The sequence below is a fragment of the Symphalangus syndactylus genome, chromosome 17, assembly GCF_028878055.3.
Source record: "Symphalangus syndactylus isolate Jambi chromosome 17, NHGRI_mSymSyn1-v2.1_pri, whole genome shotgun sequence".
Taxonomy (NCBI): domain Eukaryota; kingdom Metazoa; phylum Chordata; class Mammalia; order Primates; family Hylobatidae; genus Symphalangus; species Symphalangus syndactylus.
This window is the reverse complement of record NC_072439.2, coordinates 69858486-69884153: the sequence shown is the minus strand read 5'-3', so window position 1 is coordinate 69884153 and position 25668 is coordinate 69858486. Positions and strand designations below refer to the sequence as shown.

The following is a 25668-nucleotide window of genomic DNA, read 5'->3' as shown; positions in this document are numbered from 1 at the left end:
GTCCTCAAGGGTCCCTCTGAATCCACAGATATTACCTGGGTCATCTTACTCCCTTCTCTGGTTTTCATACTTGTATATCCAGACACCTCCCAAATCTATTGTTCTAGTCACTGCTTTCATTAAGCTCAAGTTCTACATATCCAACTGAACACATACAGAATAAATTCATCATCTTTGAAATATCCTCTCAATCTTCTTTTCTTTGGAGACTTCTTCATTTGCAGAAGACATTACCATGCACCCAGAGATAATGATGTCATGTTTCCCCACCCACTCTCTTACCTCCCACATCCAACAATCAGCAAGTTCATCAGATCAACTTCTTCCTCTTTAATACTTTAGTTCAGATCCTGATCTTGTCTCATTACAACTTCGTGCCTCTTCACATAGCACTAGACTGATTTCTCTGAACCATAGATATTCTATTCATGGCTCCGCTGACAGAATTTCCAATGAATGACTCATCTTTGCTTAAGGATAAAATCTCAGTTCCTCAGCATGACACAGGATGCCTCCTTGATAGGCCCTGAATACTTGCTTGTCAAGCTTTTTTCCACTTCCTACCCTAATCTCCGTGACACTAAACACAGCATGCTCATTATCTAAGCCCTGAACCTTTGTACATGCAGCTCCTCTATCTGAAACATACTGCATCACCCCCCCTTTCCTTAGTCACCCACCTATTTTGTTAGCTCACTTTCTCTCTACATGTCCACTTTGGAATCTCTACAGCTAGGTAGCTTTTCTTACTTCCCATGTGCTCCTATAGCCCCTAAATCTCACTTCACTCTTTGCACCCACCATGCTGAATTGTAATTAAGTGTTTATATTTTTTAGATCAATTTACTGGACTTTTTTTGAGTACAGAGGGCATATCTTACACGTCTTTGCATTAAATAACTATCTAACACAAGACCCACACAAAAAAGGTGCTCAATAAATCTTTGTCAAATGACATAGCAAATAAAAACAGCTTTTGGAAGTTGGCCCTCCCTTTCCCCTGAATTAAGTAGGCTGATGAATACAAAGCTACTGCATTTCAAGTGAAAGAAACAGATGGCTTTAAATCACATCAGCTCCAGCCAGGGAATATAGAGTATAGGTATACTTTTCCTTTCAAAACACCCTTAAATTTTTCCGCTCATTATTGATTCTTTCTCCTTTAAAAAATCAAGTTTTCTTTAAAATGTATAGAGAAGAATAATGAGAGTTATATGGCATAAAGATAGCCAAAGTACAGTAGTGCCTCATTGATGTAGCATCAATAAGAAATGAGCTGATTCACATAAAATAATTTTCTGGATTAATATGTATTTTTCCTTAAAGCAGCAGATAAATATGTGTGCATGTTGTTATACTTACAGGAAGAAAATCAGTCTCAAGTATATTATATACTTCTCTACCTTGATAATCAAATAATCTTTTTAAATGTGCACACAGATTGTAACTGAAGGTAATTTTTTAAAAGTAAACCATGGCCCTATTTTGTTAAAACATAAACATATACATTTATGTTTACATTTGTATTTATATTATGTAGTTCTTTTAAAATGTTAACAGTTAATATCTCTGGTTGTAAAATTATGAGATATTTTTTATTTTGTTATTTTATCTTACCTATATTCTCTAATCATTCTATAATAAAATGTATAAATTGTTATAAAAATGTTTTTAAAATTAAGACTATATTCATTTTAATATTTTGACAAGATAAATCTACCATGACGAAGCTCCATATTTATTACATTAATACAGTTAGAAACTATAGAGTGTAAATGATGTCTTTAGTGAACCAATCCAGAATATTATGCTTTCAGATTTCTTGGGAATATATTCTCCAAGCCCCTCTATCAGTTTACAGCCATATTTTCTTTTCCGTTATCAATTCCTACTTCTAGAAGCCCTCTTTCCCTTTTTTTAAATATTGTATTTGTAAATTTGCCGAATTCATTTTGTAAAATAGAGTGATCCTTTCTTGGGATCTTGAAGTGTAATGTTAAGCATTTGTAGAATACAGACACTGTGACATCTGTTTTCAATTTTTATTTATGGTAATAGTTACGAGTATATCTGGACTTTGGAATATAATTCAGCTCCTAGCTTCACAATAATGAGCGCTGTGACCTTGGACAAGTGATTCAATTTTTATAAGCCTCAGTTTTCTCCTCTATAAATAAGGAGAGCAATAACCATTGCAGAGGGTTATAACAATTAAATGAGATAATGAGGACAGTACTCAGAATTTAAAAAACATAGCAAGTACCCAGTAAGTGGTAGCTGTTGTTACTCATGTTGTTATTATGGTTTTTACTTATTGCTTCTCAGTTATTTCTCAGACATAGTCATCCCTTGGCATCCCAGGGAACTGGTTCCATGACCCCCACGGATACCAAAATCTGCAAATGTTTAAGTCCCCTATATAAAATGGTGCAATAATTGCATACAACATAGGTACATCCTCCTGTATACTCTAAATCATCTTTAGATTACTTATAATACCTAAAACAATGTAAATGCTATGTAAATAGTTGTTATTCCATAGTTTTTAAATTTTATTGTTATTTTTTATTGGGTTTCCTTTCCAATTATTTCTCATCTGCGGTTGGTTGTATTCATGGGATGTGCAGTCCACAGATACAAAGAGCCAATTGTATAAAGGTTGTCAGATAACTGAGTTCTAGGTGAGCGAAGTATTTTTATATGTGAGCAACTGGTTACAGAAGAGTCACCTAGAAAGCCAAGTCAGGATAATCTTAACCTTAGGAATAGAAAAAACAGATGATAAATGTGTTAAAGTTTTTAGCAGTTTACAGCTGAACTAATACCCAGTAAATTATCTGAGAAAATAATTTTCAGTGGATGCTATGTATACAAGGAGAAACATGACATAAGACTACAGCTCTGAACCACTAACTATTAATCTGAAGAAGCCATGCTTACGATCTACTTGTTTTGAATATGCTTATGTCTGTTAATTTGGAGCAAGGTTACAAGATTGGAAACCATGTGGTAGAAAGAGGTCTTCTTATCTGATCAAAAATCTTTAAACATAGGAAATGTTTTATCTTTTATTTCACCATCACTGGAATACTAAATAACAGTGGCCCGGATAGAAGTATACAATGAAACATTTTACTGAAATACAAATGAACCATAATGGTTCTTATGGGAAATAAAGCTTAGTTGCACTGGTGGCTCAAAAGAGGTCTTACAAAGTTGTCTTCAAGTGGCGTTTGTCAATAACATATTACAGGTTAACAACTTTTTTCAAAGTATTTTTTCTAAGAAAAAAGTAATAGATGTTCATTACAGAAAAGTTAGCAAAAACATAACTGTAGATGAGAGAATAAAAATTATACATAACTCACCACCAGGAGATAAACACTATTAAGATATTTTGATACATTTCCTTCCTTTTGTGCTTATTGTCTTTATATTTATACATTTATATATAAAATCATGCTGTTATAGGCATTTGTATCCTGCCTCTTTTTTGACTTATTATAATATAAACATTTTATAGGGCATTAAAATTCTTCATAAGCATCGTTTTAAAAAGCTGCATAAATGTTCCATTGTAAGGCTATACCATAATTTACCTAGACGTTTCCTCATTCTTGAATATAGGCTATTCCAAATTTTGTTGTTGTTGTTGTTCACACACAGAAATTTTAAAGATGTTTTTCAAAAGAAAACAAGTTTATTTCATAGGCAAATGACGTACTCAATGAAACAGACAGTGATGATACGTTGGTGCAATGGATTCACTGCTAGCCTCAGGTTCAATCAGAACAGGCATTTATCTTTCCTTCAAGCAATAATTCATTTTAATTCAGGCTTTCCATTTCTAGCTGCTTCCTCACAAATGTGTTTTCCATCTCACACAATTGCAAAGACTGAGCCATAAAGCTCACTTTTTTGACAGGTGGCATTTAATTTGTCTGTAGGTCAAAAGCCCTACTATCTCTTGTTGCCAGACTGAACAGAGGCAGGGAGACTCACTTACAATCCTCCCCATGTGTACTCCTTCTACTTTGTGAGAATATTTACCTCTTCTTCCAGTTCAATTATTGGCCAGTCTGTCAGACGCAAAGATGCCTTCCCTGAGTTTCTGGGGTTCTTTAGAATTAACTTTTATTCCCAGTCCCTTAGAACTCTAGAAGTATCTGTCTCCACAGGGACCAAAACTCCCTATCAAAGGACTCCACTCCACCATAAGAAGGGCTCTATTTCCTTCAGAACAGGCCTCTTTCTCTACACTAGAAAGTCATGAGAGAAACATAAATGTTCCACCTATGTCATTAGATGAAGAGCTTAAACTTTGAGATAACTGAAGTAGTAACAGCAAGAAGCAAAGCCTTGGCGAGGCTATTAATAATGCAACATGTGATCATGTAGATTTCACATACAAAAGAGAATATTATAAGCATATTTAATATGAAATACAAAAACTAAAGCAGAGTGAGCTAGGCACTTCAGTTGACTTTTCTTGGAACCTAATAATTTATCAATCTAAATATATATAGAGCTATCACAAATGCAATCTAGAGTAAAAGTATAGCAGCTTATTAGGGTCAAAATAGGGACTTCAAAAGAAAAATAGAATAAAATTTATCGAAAAAATAAAATAGGAAAGTTTGTGAAGCAGAAAAGAGTGAAAGACTTCACTCTCGGCCGGGTGTGGTGGCTCATGCCTGTAATCCCAGCACTTTGGGAGGCCGAGGCGGGCAGATCACGAGGTCAGGAGTTCGAGACCATCCTGGCTAACATGGTGAAACCCCATCTCTACTAAAAGTACAAAAAATTAGCCAGACATGGTGGCGCATGCCTATAATCCCAGCTACTCAGGAGGCTGAGGCAGTAGAATCGCTTGAACCTGAGAGGTGGAGGTTGCAGTGAGCCAAGATCGTGCCATTGCACTCCAGCCTGGGTGACAGAGGGAGACTCTGTCAAAAAAAAAAAAAAAAAGACTTCACTCTCCAGCAGACTAACCATAATCAGACCATTTTACCCTTCAAAAGACTAGCACACTCTCTGGAGGTAGACATCATAAGAAGTAACGAAGCGTAGGACCAATAAAGGCTTATTCCCACTGCAAATAAAATGCAATTGGATTAAATAAATATCTAAATTATAGCACATGGTATTTTTTGCTTTATCTCTATCCATAAATAATAACATTTCAATATCAGAGGCATAGTACAATTGCACAGTCTTTGTTGTTCAGATAAAACAAATGCAATAATATAGACAGTCCTTGTAATGCTGCCTGGCATCGAGATCCAATAGATGTCAACTGGCTCTGTTTATTTTATACAGAAGCTTACACAGGGCTTTTATACAGGGCTTAATAGAATGACAACAGAACTTGTTTTTATGCATTACACTTAATGAATCATCTAATTTTTATTTTCTGATCATTAAAATAGGAACTTTATTTTTCTTTTTATTGACCTAGGGGGAGACAAGTACAGATTTCTTACATGCATATATTTAAATAGTGGTGGAGACGGAGCTGTCAGTGTATCCATTACCGGAAGAGTGAACATTGTACCCAACAGATAATTTTTCAACTCTCACCCACCACCCACCCTCTCACCTTTTATAGTCTCCAGTGTCTATTATTCTACTCTCTATGTCAATGTTTACCTTTTGTTTAGCTCCCACTTACAAGTGAAAACATGTGGTATTTCAATTTCTATTTCTGAGTTATTCACTTAGGATAATGGCCTCCAGTTCTATATCAATATTTACCTTTTGTTTAGCTCCCACTTATAAGTGAAAACATGTGGTGTTTCAATTTCTGTTTCTGAGTTATTCACTTAGGATAATGGCCTTCAGTTCCATCCATGCTCCTGCAATAGACATGATTTTGATTCTTTTTTATGGCTGAGTAGTATTCCACAGTGTATACATACACATATATGTGTGTATATATGTACATATACACACATATATGTGTGTGTATATAATAAATATATATATATATATATATTTCAATCACATTTTACTCAAGTATCCATTGATGGACACTTATGTTGGTTCTATTACTTTGCTATCATGAATAGTGCTGTGATAATCATAAAAGGGCAGGTGGTATTTCATAATGATTTCTCTTTGTGTATATACCAGTAGCCAGATTGCTAGATTGAATGGTAGTTTTATTTTTAGTTATTTTAAGAAATCTCTATATTGTTTTATATAAAGGTTGTACTAATTTACATTCTCACCAACAATGTAAATTGTTGTATGTGTTCTCTTTTTTCCACATCCTTGCCATCACCTGTTGCTTTTAAACTTTGTAATAAAAGCCATCCTGACTGGTGTTAAGATGTTAACTTATTTTAATGATAAAAGTCAATTTACTTTTTTTTAATTATTGCTTTTGACAGGGTATGTTATAAAGTATTGAAATTTCAAAGACATTCATCAATATTATGATAAATCTCTTTTTTTTTAAGAACACATAAAGCTGAACCTCCCTTGCTTCATACCAATCAACATCCAGAATTTAAACAAACAAAAACAGGTAGGTGCTTCTTTGCTTAAAACTAGTTTATCTGCCAGGCACAGTGGCCACACCTGCAATCGCAGCACTTAGGGAGGCCGAGGCAGGCAGATCGCTTGAGTGCAGGAGTTCAAGACCAGCCTGGGCAGCATGGCAAAACTCTGTCTCTACAAAAAAAAAAATACAAAAATTAGCCGGGCATGGTAGTGTGCACCTGTGGTCCCAGCTATTCGGGAGGCTGAGGTGGGAGGATTGCTTGAGCCCAGGACTTCAAGGCTTCAGTGAGCCGTAATTGTGCCACTGCACTCCAGTCTGGGTGACAGAGCAAGACCCTGTCTCAAAAAAAAAGTGATTTCTCATTTTATAAAAGAATTCTGTTCAAAGTAGCAAACTCTTAAAAATCTAAATTACTGTTTAAAGAGCAGTATATTATTCAAATATTATATTGACAAACACAGATTAGAATTATCTAAATCCCTGGGGCCAAATTGTTTGGCATTCAGAATTTTTCAGATCTTAGAGAGGCAATATGGTACATATATGTCCAGAAGTGTCTAGAGAGTCACATGCTAATCAAACTCATTAATATTTTTTCAGGGAATCCTAACAATTTTCATATTAAATATAAATAAGATCTACAATTAAACTCATGTCAGATCACTGTAGATTTTGCAACCAAATTAGTTTGTGTGACAAATAACAATAAAAAGTACCTGCCAGTGTTTGGAGCTTTTGGATTTCAAAATTATGGATAAGGGATTATGAAATTATTTTTTATTTGAACACATACTGTCAGGTAAATCAGTCTACTATATAAATTTAAGTAGAATAAAATAATCTAAGAAAGAAAAAGTGTAGCTTGTATGCTGATGTCACATAGATAACACATCATTGGAAATAGAAATAACTTTTATGAAAACCGAAAGACAAAATCTGGTGAACAAAAAACTGATAAGTATTTAAGATAATGCATATGCTAATTGGCTTGATTTAGCTTTTCCACAATGTGTACATATTTCAAAATATCATGTTGTACACCATAGATATATACAATTTTTATTAATCAAGTAAAAAAATTTAGAAATAACAAATGTTTTCAAGGATGTGGAGTAACTGGAAGCTTTGTGCATTCTTGTGAGAATATAAAATGGCATAGCTACTATGGTAAACAGTATGGAAGTTCCTTTAAATTAAAAATAGAACTACCATATGATCCCATAATCCAAATTCTGGGTATATATCCAGAGTAATTACAAAAATAATTTAAAGTAGGATCTGGAAGAGATATTTGCACACCAATAGCCAAGAGTAGTAAGCAACCCAAATGTTCATCAATGAATGGATACAGAAAATGTAGTATTTACATTCAATGAAATATTATCCAGCCTTAAAAAAGAAGGACCCAGGGGACAAAATTATCTGTATACCAAACCCCCATGACACACAGTATACCTTTATAACAAACCTGCACATTTACCCCTGAACCTAAACGTTGAAAAAAAATAAAAAAATAAAGAAATCCTACCACATGAAACAACAATGATGAACCTTGTGGACATTATGCTAAGTGAAATAAGCCAGTAATAATAAAGACAAATCTGTATGATTCCACTAATATGTGGTATCTAAAATAGTTAAACTCAGATAGTTAGAAACTAGAATAGTGGTTGCAAGGGGCTGGCAGAGGGGAAAATAGGGAGCTGCTCAAGGGATATAGAGTTTCAGTTTTGCAAGATAAAAAAGTTCTCAAGATCTGCTACATACCAATACAAATAGTTAACACTGCTGAACTGTACATTTTTCAGAGGTTACAATGGTAAATTTTATGTCTTTTTTTATACAATTAAAAAAATTAAAGATGGTGAAACTGAAGCATGTGTCCCCTAAAACAAAAAGGATTTCAAGGGCCTCTAGTGCAGATGTAGCCTATCAAATGACCGTCTTGATGTAAGGTACCTTCAAATCTTCTCTGATTATTTGCTATCCCCATCCAAAACCTTCTGGCCATGAGGCCAAAACCACTTTTTGTTGTTGCTGTTGTTGTTTTTAGATGGAGTTTTGCTCTTGTTGCCCAGGCTGGAGTACAATGGCGCAATCTCGGCTCACTGAAACCTCTGCCTCCCAGATTCAAGCGATTCTCCTACCTCAGCTTCCCAAATAGCTGGGATTACAGGCATGCGTCACCATGCCCAGCTAATTTTTTGTATTTTTAGTAGAGATGGGGTTTCTCCATGTTGGTCAGGCTGGTCTCAAACTCCCGACCTCAGGTGATCCGCGCCCTCTTGGCCTCCCAAAGTGCTGGGATTACAGGCATGAGTCACTGCGCCCAGCCAAAGCCACACTTTTTTAAGGCAAAGTAGAGCCTTTAAACTGAACATACATTATGGGCAAAACCCATAAGAGGCATTTCCAGAAACTGACAACCACAGAAACATATTTTACCTCACGCTGCATGTTTATAAGTCTATAGAAAACACATGATTTTAAAAAGGGTAAGTGAATGCATACTCCCAGTTATTACTGTTTTTGTATAATCTGCATCCTATTATCACTGTCACATCCCAGGATTAAAAGTAGATCATTTACCCTTTCCCCATAACAATTTCTAGTGCAATAATCTTGGGTCTTTCTGGTTTTCAATACACTTTGATGGTATAAAACCTTCGGATCAATTTGATGTTAGTTTTTACTTCTTTCTCTGTTTTCTCATAGAAAATTAAATATTTTCTTGATAATATTTGGGTATAATGATAGAGTGTCATTATTATCAACCAGAAATCATCTTCAAAGAAAAAATATTCTTTAATCACCTCTTACCAGGATGGGCTTAACCAAAACTGGAGCGAAACAAAAGACCGTTATGTTGGGTTAACAATCCTCTACATTTAAGTGATCAATGTTAATAACTGTATATAACAGTAGTATTGGAAACAGACTGTAAGTAAGGCTAATTAATCCTTGAAGACATGTATTTTAGAACCAAAACAATGTCACGAAACATATACCAAAGTTTTAACAGACAAATGAGAACACAGAGTCCAGAGGGTGTGTTGTAGTCTCATTAGCTAACGTGTAGCACAGCCAGAATAAGAACTTCTAATGCATATAATTAATTTAAGTTTGGGGTAGATGGTTTTTTAATGGGACGGGGGGGGCAGTGTGGGGAGTGGAGAAACATAAACTGAAGGTAGATTCTCAGTGACAAATTTTAATTCTTTTCCCTCAATTAAATTAGAATCTAGCTAAAGAAATAATGTGGGCAATGAAATAAAATTTGACAGAAAACATTGAAAGGGACTTTAAGAGACCCTAGGATTTAGGTGAGGGAAAAGAGGGAGAGAGCTTTCTGATAGGATTGAAATTGGGCAATGCAACCACCTATCTTCAGGCATACTTCGCCACTACAAGGAATTCCTCAGTTGTTCAAAGAACCAAAAAATATTTAGAGCCCTTACAACCATCACTAGGTCATTAGAGTAAACTATGAGCTTTCTGGTCCTTAAACTTCAATGAGCCTGAGCCCTTTAAATGTGGCACTGAGAGCAACTTTAGATGCAAAACAATTAAAATGTTAATGGGATTTCTAGTGTAAATAGATTTATGAAGGGCAGGGAACACTGACTCTGTTGCTTACTGGCCCAGACTTGTGACTGTTAGTTAAATTCAAGCAAGATTTGCTTTACAAAAGATGTTAGGCATAGCTTTCAATGGCTGATGCCTATGATATTTCTTATAGCAACATTCATTTCAGTATTGCATATAACATGCCTAAAGCCCCGTACAAATATTATTATGTTATCACATAATTGATCAACGTGTATTGCTGGGTCTTGAGTTTTCTACTTGTTTTGTTTTACATGTGGTATTCCAGTACATTTAAAGGAAACTCATATACATTTTTGCTCATCTGCATACATACAGGGTTCAAAAGTTCAAAAGATAAGAAGTAGTTCTCAGCATGAGTAAACTATTAAATGCATTGAAAAATGAATTTTTGATGTGAAGATACCCAGTTTATTCATGCTGAGAATTTTTTTCTTATCTTTTGGACTTTGTAAGCTGGAACAGCAAAGTTTATTTAAACTTCATAATAAATAAAGAAGCAATATAATTTGACTTACTTTATTATAGTGTTCTTTTCTCCAGCTTTATTGAGGTATGATTGACAAATAAAACTGCACAAATTTAAGGTGTATAACGTGATGATCTGATATACATATACACTGTATTGTCAAATGATTACCACAATCAAGTTAGTTGGCACATCTATCATCTCACCTAGTTACCTCTCTTCCCCCATGGTGAGAACATTTAAGATCTCCCTTAGCAAATTTCAAGTACACAATACAGTATTGTTAACTACAGACTATGCCGTACATTAGATCCCCACATATACTTTTGTTTATAACAAAAGCCTTCACAGCATAACAAAAATCTGCAGGTTCGGCAACTTAATATTAGTATTTTGCACTTCAGAAAGGGAAAAACTATTCAAAATTCAGTTACTTTCTCTTGCTTGGCATCCACTACATTCACTCATGAAAACAGTTTTCATAATAATTCAGAGAAACAAAACCTCAAGTCTCCTGGGATTGCTTCTTCTCTCAAGAGTAAAACTCACTAAAGCTCAGAATTACTGTCAATTCTTAATTAACTGTATCAGTGAGAAGGAACATTAAACACCACTGAAAACTGTCCACTGAAGAATGACAGAAAACATTTTCCAGATCATCAGTTGACAAGGCACATCATTTATATACTACAAGGAGCTGATTTAACAAAATTGGCTGGAAGTGCCTTTACTAATTCCAAACACGTCCTCGCCATTATCACATGGTTATCACAAATAGATTTTTTAAAAGAAACTACAGATCTCCAGATACCTATGTCAGATAAAAATATCAGTTAAGATTGCTGAAACAGACAGACATGTAATGAATCCTATCTGAGGGACCTGGAAGTATTTGTGAAGTAGGTGACTTTTGTGCTGGGCCTTAGAGATTGGCCTGGAAGAGACAGAGAAGGCGGGGAGTTTGCTGAGAGGAAAGGCACCACGGCAGAAAAAAAGTGGAGGGCATTTGGGGACGCTAGGTATTTGGAGAGCAAAGAGCTGCAAATGCATGGAGCCAATAATGGTGACACAAGACGCCACAGTGCATACTGGCCCCAGGAGACACTGCCCTTCCAACAACCTCCAAGGCCTTGCACGCTCTGCTCTCTTCCTATAATGAATGCACTTCTGACCCCAATCCTACCTTGCCTACAAACGCCACCACTTCCAGAAAGCTTCCCATGATTTCCTCTCACGAATTTATTTTCTCCTTTCTTAAAGTACTACTTGAGTTAAACTCCTTTAAGGTACTTGACTATCCTATCAACAAAGAACATAATACTTGCTTATAAGCTCCCTGGGGGTGGAGACTCTATCTTACCCACCTCTACGGAAGAACCTAGAAAAATGCCTTGATGACTGTGAATTGATCTTGAATTGTGCCCCATCTGTAATTAATTCTGCTGGAGTAGCAGGACTTTCTTTCTACTGTCATTTCTGGCCATGGTAATAATGAGCTCAGAATGATGGCAGATACAGAGTAAATGTTTAGCCAGGCAAAAACACAGCCTGTCAACATAAGAGCACTCCATAGGAGTTTCCACTTCTTGTCATCATGACCAAAAGTGATGGCTATGACAGTGAAGTTCTCAACTAGAATGATGTTCTTCCAATGATGTTCTATTTATGTAGATCTAAGTCAATCTTTTTTTAGTAGTGACACTTTCAACTATACAAGTTTGTACTTTATTTAACTTCCCTGAGGCCTTCCATAGCATATACCACTCTTTCTTTCCTTCCTCTCAAGCAGTTTCTTAACCTCCTCCTTAGGCCCTTTTTCATCTGTCCTCTATTCGTATATTAAAATATCCAGGTTTCCTTCCTCAATAATCTTTTTTCCTCACTTTTTTATATACACTTGTTCCCCACCACTTCAACAGCCAAATATAGCTCCAGCCCAGATCACCTTCCTAAGCCTTAGGCCCCTTTAGGGGATTTCTCTAGAACGTCTCCAACTGAGATCCCACAGACACAGAAATGCCCACATAGTCACTGCTGAATTCATCATCTTCTTCTCCCGTAAGGCTCCTTTCTCTTGTGTTTCTGATATTCTCCATTACCCAGAGGCCCCATCAAGTCTGTCGTTCTCTCTTACTTCCATGCATTCATCAACTCCTATTGCTATTTATCTTTCAGATCTGTTCCCTTGTTTTACTACCACCACTATTTCTTTTGGTTATTAGACTCACACCGCTTCTCTCTGGACTCAACAGCCCTAAACTTATCTTTTACTATAGCCTCATACAGATTATTCTCTCCAGTCATACTGTTAAGAACATGATTTATGGTTTTCCTAATGGGGAGACCTTGCTGCCTTCTTGCACATATTCTTTTCACCAACTGGAAATGACCACCACCATCACCACCTTTACCACTCATCTAACCTCTCCTCGGAGTCAATAAAAATTAACTCTTGAAAACCTATCCTGAGGTCCTGTATTCTTTCTTCTTATAGTTAGGTTACATATACCATCTCTGCCAATTCTGTATTGGGAGGCTCTAGTCTGTGTGCTGATCTCCCTCCTGATCTATGAGTTGCTTAAAGAAAGGAATCACCTTACTTCCTTCTGTGTCCCCAATGCCTAGCAAAGTACTTGACACTGAATAAATCTTTGCTAAATGGAAATAAAAAGGAATCAACTACATATTCAGCAACTGAGTTAGTAATTTGATTTCAGCATCAGTGGAGAAAAGACAAGTGCTTGGAATTTGAACACAGCCCCTTGAGTAAGCTCATTAAACCTTTGTGTTCATCTAGTTTTATCATGTTCCTATCTATCTTAAAAGAATGGGAAAATCAAGTACCGGATTCAACAAAAGAGAAAAAATATTAGATTTAAGCCATAGCAAAACCTATGCTACTAAAATGGGAAAGAAAAATGTTAGGGATGTTGGGAGACAATTCTTCAAGGTCTCTTGCATTTCTGCTTGTGAAAAAGCCTTGACAGCTTTTTTCTGGAAAGATGTTTCTATAAAAAACAATCTTGGAAGATGAAGAGAGTGTCTTCTGCCAGAACTGAGGGCAGAGTTGCTTCCTGAGCAAGATAATAAAGCTCATTCTCCCTCTAAGGGCAACGGTTGGCAGGTTTGCTAGCAGTCCCCTTAGAAGATTGAAGGTTGTCTAAGCTCCAGGTTCCCAATCTGTGACACAAACTCACAGTATGCACAGTATCCACTGGAGCCACTCCTCATTGCCTTCATGGAACTTAGCAAGGAGGCGAGGGCAAGATAAACTGATGCAAACATGAAGCTCATGCTGCCTGCTATAGACTAAGGAACTAATAAAGTCATTTGTCTTTGCCCAGGAATCTCGTATCTTCTAGCAGCAACTATGAACTGTGGCAGACTAACTCATTACCTTGAAGGTAGAGTAAAATCTTAGACGCATCACAGATCTTGAGTAACAGAAGGGGACTACAGGCAAATTTAAAAAACCAAAAAGCAAAAAATAAATAAATAAATAAATAAATAAATAAATAAATAAAACCAGGTACTCAATAAATGTTTATAAAATTAAATAATACCAAAAAGATAAAGCCTTGAATATAGTGGGGTAATTAAGTGCTCAGATTCTAGAGTCAGACAGCCTGGGTTTATACCCTAGCTTTATTACTTATTAACTATATGACCTCTCCCCCGAGCTTCATACTGTTATATGTAGTTTCTCCAGAAAACCTTAACTTCCCTGGACTTCAATTTCTTCATCATAAATGTTGATACAAGTATTACCTTCTGATAGGGCTGTTGTAAGAATTAAATGAGTTAAAATATGCAAAGTACTTAAATTATTCCTGGCACATAATAAGTGCTATTTAAGAACAATATTATGAATCCCTGAGCTTATTTCATGGATAATCAGAGTTCTTAAGAAAGGAAATGACGTCACTAGATCTTTGCTTTAAAAACCAATCTTGACAAAAACTAAGTAGTATATATAATAAAAATAAAGAGGATTGAGAGAATATGAAAGAGAAGATCAACAAAGAGATAACTGTAGTAGCCTAGGAGTAAAAATAGTGTAACAGGCTTAAGTGTTGGCATCAGGAATAGGAACTAATTCAAGAGATATTTCGTTGCAGGTGTTGACAGAATTTGGCAACTGATAGGAATATAAATATTAACTTATATTTATCGAATTGTCATAAACAAAAGCCTTTTCACAACCATCTTACCTAAAGCTCATAATAAAACAACGATGTAAACTGGGAGACAAGTGACAGAGATTAAAAAAAAAAATTCAAAAAAACAAAGGAGAAGACAGACAAAGTACCTGAGAAGAAGATATAGAAGGAGACAATAATGACTACAGATGATCTAAGAACAGTTTGAGTCTGAAATCCATTGAGATGATAAATCTATAGTTGAAAATGCAAGTCTATAGCTCCAAAGATACTGGGGCTGGATGTACAGATCTGGGTCTCATAAAAATAGCACATATGATGGAAGCCAGTGGGAAGAGATAAACCAGTTAATGCATAAGGAATGGAAAGAGAAATAAAGATAGAAGGGGAGAATGCAGGCACCAATGGAGGAGGAGAACTACAGATGATACTACATGTACAAAGGAAAAGTACGAGATGTAAAAAAAGTAGAAAATAGGAATTAGTAATGTCACATGCTACGGAAAAATAAGGGTTGGGCAAATTCTGAAAAAAGGGTAGCCTCTGAAAAGGACGTTCAGCAGAGGAGGCCAGAGTGAAATGGGTTAAATGACTGATGATTAGAAAAAAACAAAGGAAGCAGCATTAATGAGCTGTTTTTCAGCAACGGAAGGTGAAGGAGAGAAGAAGCAAAGTCAATACAGACCTATATATAGACAAAACATCTTATAGACATAGAGTAGAGACGGATGTAGAATGGAAGACTTGAATGTGATTGGAAAAAGAGAAAAAACAGTGGAATGGAAAGAGATGGGGATGAATGATAAAAAAAAGAAATGACAGAGAAAATATTTTTTAAATGGGATCTGGAACATACAGGGAGGGATTACCTTGAAACAAGAGTGGTAAATGTATTTCTATGAAACACAGAAGAAAGAAGAAAAGTAAACATATGTAAATAATATTAAAACTGAGGACAGGGACACTGAGAAAATCCATATAATAAAATGTCAATGTCATCAATAAAGTATGAACTGGAATTGACTACTAAAACTAAAAGGCAAAGGTTTCAATTTACTTGGGGAGAATAGGAACAAGAGCAGCCACTACTGAATTTAGGTAAACAGATCCAGACTGAGTAAAAAGATCAGAGAGTCTCACAGTTTGAGAGCATATGAGGGAAAAGCCAAAGGTAAAGGGAACAGCACAGAGTATGGTGATTATGAACAGAGCTCTGGAGCTAGACAGGATGGGTCCATACCCCATTCTACCACTTCTCAGCTATGAAACTTCATGAGTTACCTAACCTCTTGATATGGTTTGGCTCTGTGCCTCCACCCAAAGCTCATCTCAAATTGTAATTCACATGTGTCGAGAGAGGGAGTTGGTGGGAGGTGACTAGGTCATGAGGGTTGTTCCTCCATGCTGTTCTCATGACAGTGAGAGTTCTCCTGAGATCTGATGGTTTTAAAGTGTTTGACAGTTCTCTGCTTGCTCTCTCTCTCTTGCCACCATGTAAGATGTGCCTTGGTTCCCCTTCACCTTCTGCCATGATTGTAAGTCTCCTGAGGTCTCCCCAGCCATACAGAACTGTGAGTCAATTAAACCTCTCTCCTTTATAAATCACCCAGTCTCAGGTCATTCTTCACAGCAACGTGAAAACAGATGAATACAGAAAACTGGTACCAGGATAGTGGGGTACTGCTATAAAGATAGCCTGAAAATGTGGAAGCAACTTTGGAACTGAGTAACAGGCAGAGCTTAGAATAGTTTGGAGGGCTCAGAAGAAGACAGGAAAATCTGGGAAAGTTTGAAACTTCCTAGAGACTTGTTGAATGGTCTTATCCAAAATGCTGATAGTGATATGGACAATGAAGTCCAGGCTGAGGTGGTCTCAGATGGAGATGAGGAACTTATTGGGAACTGGAGCACAGGTCACTCTTGCTATGCTTTAGCTTGCTATGCTTTAGCAAAAATGCTCAAATCTCTAGGGCATTTTGCCCTTGCCCTAGGTATCTGTGGAACTTTGAACTCGAGGGAGATGATTTAAGGTATCTGGCAGAAGAAATTTCTAAGCAGCAAAGTGTTCAAGATGTTACCTGGCTTTTTCTAAAAGCGTACAGTCATATGCATTCACAAAGAGATGATCTGAAATCAGAACTTATGTTTAAGGAAAGCACAGCATATAAGTTTGGAAAATTTTCAGACCGATCACTAGTAGAACAGAGAAACCCATGTTCTAGGGAGAAATTCAAGCTGTGGCTGCAGAAATTTGCATAAGTAAAGTGAAGCAGAAAATGTCTCCAGGGCATTGCAGAGATTTTTATGGCAGCCCCTCCTATCACAGGCCCAGAGGTCAAGGAGGGAAGAATGGTTTCCTGAGCCAGGACCAGGGCCCTGCTGCTCTGTGCATCCTTGAGACACAGAGCCCTGGGTCCCAGCCACTCCTGCTCCAGCCATGGGTAAAAGGGCCCAAGGTACAGCTTGTGCCATGGGTTTAGAGAATGTAGGCTCCAAGCCTTGAAAGCTTCCACATGGTGTTGGGCCTGAGGGTGCACAGAAGCGTTGAGGCTTGGGAACCTCTGCCTGGATATCAGAGGATGTATGGAAACACCTGGATGTCCAGTCAGAAGTCTGCTACAGGGGCACAGCCCTCATGGAGAACCTCCATTAGGGGAGTCAAGAGGGAAAATGTGGGGTTGGTGCCCCCACACAGAGTCCCTACTGGGGCACTGCCTAGTGGAGCTTTGAGAAGAGGGCCACTGTCCTCCAGACCCTAGAATGGTGTATCACCAACAGCATGCACCATGCACCTGGAAAGACTGCAGGCACTCAACACCAGCCCATGAAAGCAGCCGCAGGAGCTGTACCCTGCAGAGCCACAGGGGCGGAGCTGCCCAAGACCTTGGGAGCCCAACACTTGTGTCAGCATGCTCTGGATATGAGGCATGGAGATAAAGGAGATGATTTTGGAGCTTTAAAATTTAACAACTGCTTTTTGGGGTTTTGGATATGCATGAGGCCTGTAATCCTTTGTTTTGGCCAATTTCTCCCACTTGCAATGGGAACATTTACCCAATGCCTGCACCCCCACTGTATCTTGGAAGTAACTAACTCTTCTTTGACTTTACAGGCTCATATGTGGAAGGAACTGCCTTGTGTCAGGTGAGACTTTAAACTTGGACTTCTGAATTAATGTAGGAGTGAGTTTAGATTTTGAGGAACTGTTGGGAAAGCAAGATTATGTTTTGAAATGTAAGATGGACATGAGATTTGTGAGGGAACAGGGGCAGAATTATACAGTTTGGCTTTATGTCCCCATCCAAATCTCATCTCGAATTGTCATCCCCATGTGTCGAGGGATGGACCTGGTGGGACATGATTAGATCATGGGAGCAGTTTCCTCCATGCTGTTCTCATGATAGTGAGTGAGTTCTCATGAGATCCGATAATTTAAGTGTTTGGCAGTTCCCCTCCTTGTTCTCTCTCTCTCTATCCTGACACCATGTAAGACGTGCCTTTCTTCCCCTTCACCTTCTGCCATGATTGTAAGTTTCCTGAGGTCACCCCAGCCATGCAGAACTTTGAGTCAATTAAACCTCTTTCCTTTATACATTACCCAGTCTCAGGTGGTTCTCTATAGTAGTGTGAAAATGAACTAATACACCTCTCTGTGCCTCAGTGACCTCATTTGAAAAAGATGATGGTGTTATCTACCTCATATGATTGTTCTTAGGATTGAAGATATTACTATACAAACTGCTAAAAAATGTTTTGCCCATAGAGAATTCACACAGCCTTCTCTTCTCAAATTCATTTTCTGCTCATTTAATGTGCCTGACCTCAAAATAAAAACTCTTTTCCAATTAATTTAAATTAATGAGTAAACTCAGACTATGCTTAAATTATTTGTAAGTTTAAGGGGATTATTTGCCTGGTGTGGTGGCTCATGCCTGTAATCCCAGCACTTTGGGAGGCTGAGGTGGGCGGATCACTTGAGGTCAGGAATTTGAGACCAGCCTGGCCAACATGTAAACCCTGTCTCTACTAAAAATACAAAAATTAGCTGAATGTGGTTGGCATGTGCCTGTAGTCTCAGCTACTCAAGAGGCTGAGACATGAGAATTGCTTGAACCCAGGAGGCAGAGGTTGCTGTGAGCCCAGATCGCACCACTGTACTCCAGCCTGGGTGACAGAGTGAGACTCTGTTTCAAAAACAACCAAGTACGTAAGTAAGTAAATAAGGGATTATTATTAGCCCCACATTATCTCTAATTCACTCATGATATGGTCTGAATGTTTGTTTCCTCCTAAAATTCCTGTGCTGAAACCCTAACTCCCAATGTGATGGTATTAGGAAATGTGGCCTTTGAGAAGTGATTAAATCACAAGGGTAGAGCCCTCATGACTGAAATTAATGTATGCCCAAGGCAGTTCCTTTACCCCTTGCACCACGTGAGAACAAAACTAGATCTGTGAACCAGGAAACAGGCTCTACAAGACATCAGATCTACCAAAATCCAAGATTCTGAGAAATCTTGGATTTCTCAGTCACCAGAACCATAAGAAATAAATGTTTGTTGTTTAAAACCCACCTAGTTTATGGTATTTTTTTACACCAGCCCGAACGAACTAAGACAGCTCGATTTCAGGCTGTATAATATCAAAAGTTTAAATAATAATAATAAAAAGAAACAAATTCCAGCATGTGTGGGGGACAACAGACAACTCTGTCATCTCTCCTTCACTATTCCAAATTATTATCAGAGATTATTGACCAGCTCTATTTCCAAATCCATTGGTTCTTCATAAAATCTAAGTCACTGTCACTCTCTCTCTGACCCTAAGTTTCCACATTAACTACAGAAGCCTGTAATTAAGCCTCTAATTAAGAGGTGGAACATAGTTTTATGTATGTGTGTCATGGGAGAGGGGTAGACACTTTCATATCAGGCATACTTGGAATCTGTATGTCACAACTGCCTGTACTATCTTAGGGGATGGAAGTGAAATGTCCTACACAGTTTAGACTACTGCTGAGTCACAAAGTGGCCATGTTGTTTAAAAATTCCCTGCAGATATCAGAGAAATCCAAGTATCACATGTCCCAGGAGCTTAAGCTACTTCATCTTCCTTTATTCATTTATGCCTGCTATGATATCTGCAACACTCCTATGTTTACTACTTTTCATTAGGATGCATAAAATAATTATGCAAGTGTTTACAAGAGTACATTACAAAGGATAAATTTTAATAGAGTGCATTACAGCCAATCATTTTCCTTTGATGTCTCAAAGATCCAGAGTAGAGTTTATTTCCTATTTAATCCTTTAGAAAACATTTGCAGAATACCATTAACATAAGTAAACTCTTCAATATCCCTTTATCAAAATGCTGTTACCAGTTACAACTCTCCAATTTTTAATGCACTTGCCTCAGATAACTACTCCCACCCTATAATATCCAGTTTAAACCTACCCCCTCATTTTAATACTCAAATACTTACAGCCATGAGAGAGGAGGATAATTTCCTATGAAGAGTCTCAATAAGGAGGAGATAAATCAGATCTTCCTTGTGAGGAACTATCCTACCCATAGCAGGACAATTAGCATGCCAACCTCTCTCCATACCCACCACAGAATGCCAACAGACCCCTACAACTATGGCAACAATCAAAAAAGGTGGCACAGGTATTTCAACCACTAGGTAGAAGGTACCAGCTCTACTACCACTGAAAATGCATTGAAGTGATTAAAAAGAACTTAAAAACAGAAGCTGGGCCTGAGCATTCTTAAATGAACTACATGTGTTAAGAATTTCAGCTCTGGAATCCAACTGCCTAGGCCCAGATCTTCTGAATTTTTGGAATGTAACTTAACCTTACTGTGTCTCTTTCTTTGTCATAAAATGGTATGATAATGTGCCTACCTCATAGGGCATTTCCAGGATTAAATGAAATAATACATGTAAAGTGGCTAGAAATTTGTCTGGCATGTAAGAATTCAAACGGATTAGTTGTTACCTGTGATTTCTAATGCCTCTCTACGTAATAGGTATTTAGGCACTCTTCGTGAAATACTGATTTTATGAATCTGCCTAATATTAGTTATTCAAGATTTCCTAAATGTGATAAGACAAGGTCATCAGGCAGATCAATTATCTTTAGAGTTGGAATATTCATACATCATTCATCTTTTGCTTTCTTAAAAAAAAATTTCTTTGAAAATGAGCTTACCTTCAGAGGAATACACAATAAACAATGACTGTTGGTTACCTGCACAGTTGTTTCTTATTTTCACTTGTCACCCCAGCTCCAAAATTTGCTCAAGTTTAGCTACATCAAACTTTTACCTGTGTTAATGACCTACAAGTGCCAGTCAGTAAGATGATGCGTTCTCATTAGTGGTCTTCACCTCATTAGAAGCCTGCTCTCACTGATAATGGACATCAGAGGTCAATACAAATCTCAGGAATTCTCTTTAATAGATAGGCAGGTATGTGGAAGCCAAGTGCCATCTATACGCGGCTACATTTCACATGCCTACAACAACTGCAAAGGCATCTTAAGAAACCTAGCACTAAATTCCAACACGATTCCTGCTGAAGAAACCACCACTATGTCTCATACCAAGGAGAACTACAAAATTTGGATTTTTCCCATCAAGATTTCAGAAAGTACTAAGAGTCATTAGATTGATCTCAATAACATCCTGGAAAAAGCATCTGTATTAAACATTTAAGAATTTATATATTTTTTAATATCTGATCTCATCTCACTTGATAAATAAATGAGCTGCAGTAGCAGTATCCTTAAAAGAAAAAAAAAATGCAGTGTCATCCCTCCAGCCTTTTCAACAAGAGTCAATATTGAAACCACAGGTAAAACAGCCAAACAATGTCAAAAGTGATGTAGGTACTTCTGTTATTTCTCAGTTCCTCTCCAAAGGGACTCTTCTGTCTCAGTATGCATGGGTGATTTTGTGGCTAATTAGCCAACCTAGGATCCACTTAAATAAAGGCACTTGTAAAGGTAAGAGCATGGCTATTCTGTAAGCTTTCTAAAAGACAGTTTCTAAGAAGTGCAGGCTTACGCATGCACAAGCTATCCAAAGTGGGATGTGTTTTCTGAGATAAACTGAAGAAGAAAAGTCTAAATCAACCTTCTCTTCAAAATAAACAAGATACATCAATTCAAGAGAAATCGCATACCCAGAAACGTGGCATTTTTGCCAAATACATATCTACAAACTATGTAGGCAAGAAGTTCTGAGATGCCACTGACACCCTAGCCATGTGTCAAGAATGAATCTCACATGAAAGAAATGAAATATGGAAATGCAATTTGAACCCTGAAATCGAATTTTTCTTACAGGAAAAAGTAAAGCCCCAGGGATCTATGGATGGCTTTGTGTACTTATCTAAGCCATTTTTCTATAATAAAGTATTCACATTTCAGAAAGGCAAAGGTGAAGCAAAGTAGGAGCAAAATGGCAAAAATGTTTAAATGTTCAAAATATTCTGGTGTCTATTCATAACCGCTCAGGAGCAGAAATCGAAAAGCAGAATTAGATCTGGCTTCTCTCTCGGGCGGTTCGATGATGATTCCGCTGATGCTACAGAATTCAGGTGAAACTTCTCCAGCTAGTCAAGAGGACCAAGCAATTTGTAAAGACTTAGACTTCCTGTGAGCTCCTCGCTAATGGTGGACACGGTGACAAGAATTATCTCCTAGCTTTCATGATTTCTATTCCGGAACGAAACCATGCCCATCCTGAGACGATGCGTTTGAGTCACCTTCCTACTAATTCTTCAGTTCTCTAATAAGGGGACTAGCAGCTAAGTGGCCGAGCATTCAATCCTTCACATACTCATCTCCCCAGCTCCTCACTTCGGCAGATGAGCCGGGATTTGCCTCTCGTCAAACCTGTGGAATAAACCACTCTGTCCGACTCGGCGATACTTCTCAAAAAAAAAGAAAGAATACATGTGCACGAACTCATTGGTCTCTACAAAGAAAAAAATGTCAAACTCGGTGTTCGACAGGATTTCATTCACAACCCTTTCACAAAGTGGTAGTCATTAGCCAATTACTCTTGAAACAGAAAATTAACGAAAACACACACATACCACGCGCGCACACACCCAAACCTGGAGGCGGGGGGAAAAAATCTGTCAGGCGCCGAGAAAGTACCGGGTGGAGAGCACACCGGCCCCGGTCGCGGTCTCCGCTCCCGGACTGGCGCTCCCTAAGGACTCGCTGGGGACTGCGTTCCGCCGCGCTCCGCCCGGGACAGCCCGCAGCCCCCCCAGGTGTCTGTCCGCACCTCCTGTCCCCCATACCTTCCCGGGCTCGGGCCGCGGTGTCCGCACCAGGTCCCGGGTGGGGCGGGGCACACTGTTGTCTGCTCTCTCCAAGCGTTCCGGAGCGCGCGGGCGCCACTTACATGCCCAGCCGGAGCTGTAGGGCGCTTCCTGGCGGCCAGCCGGCAACCGCCCAGGCGCAGAAGCACCAGAGCCACAGTCGCGAGGACATCTCGGCGAGGCTGATCCACCCCGGCCGCCGCCCGGGCTGCGCGCGGTGCGCCGTTCCGGTTCCGCAAGTCCGAACCCGGCGCAGAAGTTGGGCTCGTCAGGCAGAAGTTGGTGCAGGGCTCGCGAGGCTGGCGCGGCGCGTCTGTCTGCGGAGGGAACGGCAGCAGCTTGGCCCCAACAGGCGTCACAGGCTGCTGGGAGCGCGAGAGGAGCGGCCGGGCGAGCCCCAGAGGCTCGGTGGCCGCTGAGCTGCATGCCCCTGCTTCGCCGAGAGCGACTGAAACCGAGTGAGCCCAGCGGCCTCGCAGCCCCCGCAGCCCCGGTGCCATGGAAACGCGCTCGCCGCCCTCCCGCCCCAGCCCCTCCGGAGCGCTTAAAGAGACAGCCACGCCGCCACCGCGGGCTCGAGGCGCTGCTGGGCGTCCCCCACGCCCTGCGCCCTCCTCGACCCCTCCTCTTCACCCAGCCGCGGCGGGGACTGGGCGCTGGGGGCTGGAAGGGCAGCTGGGACCCAAAATAAGGGGCTTCGCTCAGTACTCAGCCTAACTCTGCTCCCACCTCTTCCTACCCGCCCCCCTCCCAGCACACACACTCAAAGCCCGCCAAAGAGCCCAAGCAGTCCTGGGTTTTCCCCTCAAACATCAGCCTGCTCCGAACCAAACCAGTTATGCACGAGCAGAGACCAAAAGAAAGCTGACTTTTGATTCTCTTGTTCTGCTCGCTCCTCACCCCGAGTCTGGGGAGTCCGTCAGAGCACTAGGCTGAGGGAGGTGTGTTTGAAGTGGGAACCAATTGGCAGTTGATTGACTCAAATCTGCCAAATCGACAGTTGCAGGACACAACACCGGCTCATCCCGAAATCCTCCTCACTCAAAACGGGGTCATCTCTCTTCGTTTTATTTGGCCATCATCTCACCCCCTTAAGGCACGAGAGTTATAAGGAGGAGCCAACGCTTTTACAAACTTAATCCCTCCTTTCCTTCAATCCAGCTCCTTTCCCCCAAATATAAGGTGGAACAGCCAGTCGCGAGCATCATGGCCCCTCCAGAGACGAACAGCGTCCGCTCCTGCTCGGAACGGGAAGCTCTCTGGCTGCGGTGCTGGCTAGCGCAGCTTGGGACGCACGGCCAAGCGCGATGCAGTCGCCAGCAGCTCAGGCCGTAGGCTGTGCCTCTGCCCGGTGCCAGCTGTTGTCTGGAAGGCCACAAACTTCTGGAGTCTGTTTCGTGAAAATAAAAATCTATGGTGCATCGTGCCCTCCAGCAAAGGACAGCCCAGGCTCCGAAGCCATAATCTGCTGTTTATCCCTGAAAAAAAAAAAAAAAAATGGATCAATCTGCAGTGGGACGACTTTTTTCTTTGATTCCTAAACTTACCAAAAGTGGCTCTCCAATGACTCATTCATAGTTAAATACTGTACTTAAAGTGGTACCACCTGATTTCCTCAGCTCTGGCAGCCCTAAAAGGACCTTTCCCAAATGGTTATGTGGGCTCTCTGGCTCTTAGTTTCAGTGTTTTGAGCCTTTGTTCCCTTTTCTTTTTATTTTTATTTATTTATTTTTTTTTTTTTTGACGGAGTTTGGCTCTGTCGCCCAGGCTGGAGTGCAATAGCGAGATCTCAGCTCACTGCAACCTCCGCCTCCTGGGTTCAAGCGATTCTCCTGCCTCAGCCTCCTGAGTAGCTGGGACTACAGGCGCGCACCACCACGCCCAGCTAATTTTTTGTATTTTCAGTAGAGACGGAATTTCACCATGTTGGCCTCCTGACCTCGTTATCTGCCCGCCTCAGCCTCCCAAAGTGCTGGGTTTACAGACGTGAGCCACCGCGCCCAGCCCAACTGGGCTTTTACAGAAGGGATTGAGAAGCAAACTATTGTCGTTTCTCTGAAAAGGAAAAAAAGATGGAGGTGAGATAAAACCAAACTACTCCTGAATTCTTCAGCATTCTGTGACTTTGCTCTCCTTGAGCTTCAGAGTTTGGAATTTATGCCACCCTATAGTATCTTCTATTTCTCTGAGACATATCTGTATCTTTTACTTCTTTTAAAATTGAAGTTTAATTTAGTAAACTGAAAAAGCCGCAAGTACAAGTACATAACTAGACATCTTTATCCTTTGACAAATATCTTTAACAAACATAATTTTTGAGCTCTTTCCACAATAATAATCATTACATAACCCCCCTTACTTCATTTTTTTAAAAAAAGGATTCATTCTGACTTCTCTTTCTAAATGCCAGATATACATCAACCAGGCCTTCTCTAACCCCAGAGACAGTGGACCTGGTGATAGTGGTGATTATATCCACTATAGAGATTCATTGTAACTTGGCTAACTCTAATTAGTTCTGATATTAACAGGCCTAGCACAGGCTCTGAAACACGTTGACAATTTAAAAATATATTTTTAACTCTTA

At 39.3% G+C, this 25668-nt stretch overlaps 1 protein-coding gene across 1 annotated transcript in view; it reads right to left on the bottom strand.

The window, feature by feature from the left end:
* Positions 1 to 23253, bottom strand: part of LOC134732839 (EGF-like and EMI domain-containing protein 1) — a 633219-nt gene extending 609966 nt beyond the window's left edge. The window contains 1 exon segment of the mRNA XM_063619963.1: positions 23165 to 23253. Coding sequence (XP_063476033.1) covers positions 23165 to 23253 — 89 coding nt within the window.
* Between the last annotated feature and the right edge of the window lie 2415 nt (positions 23254 to 25668).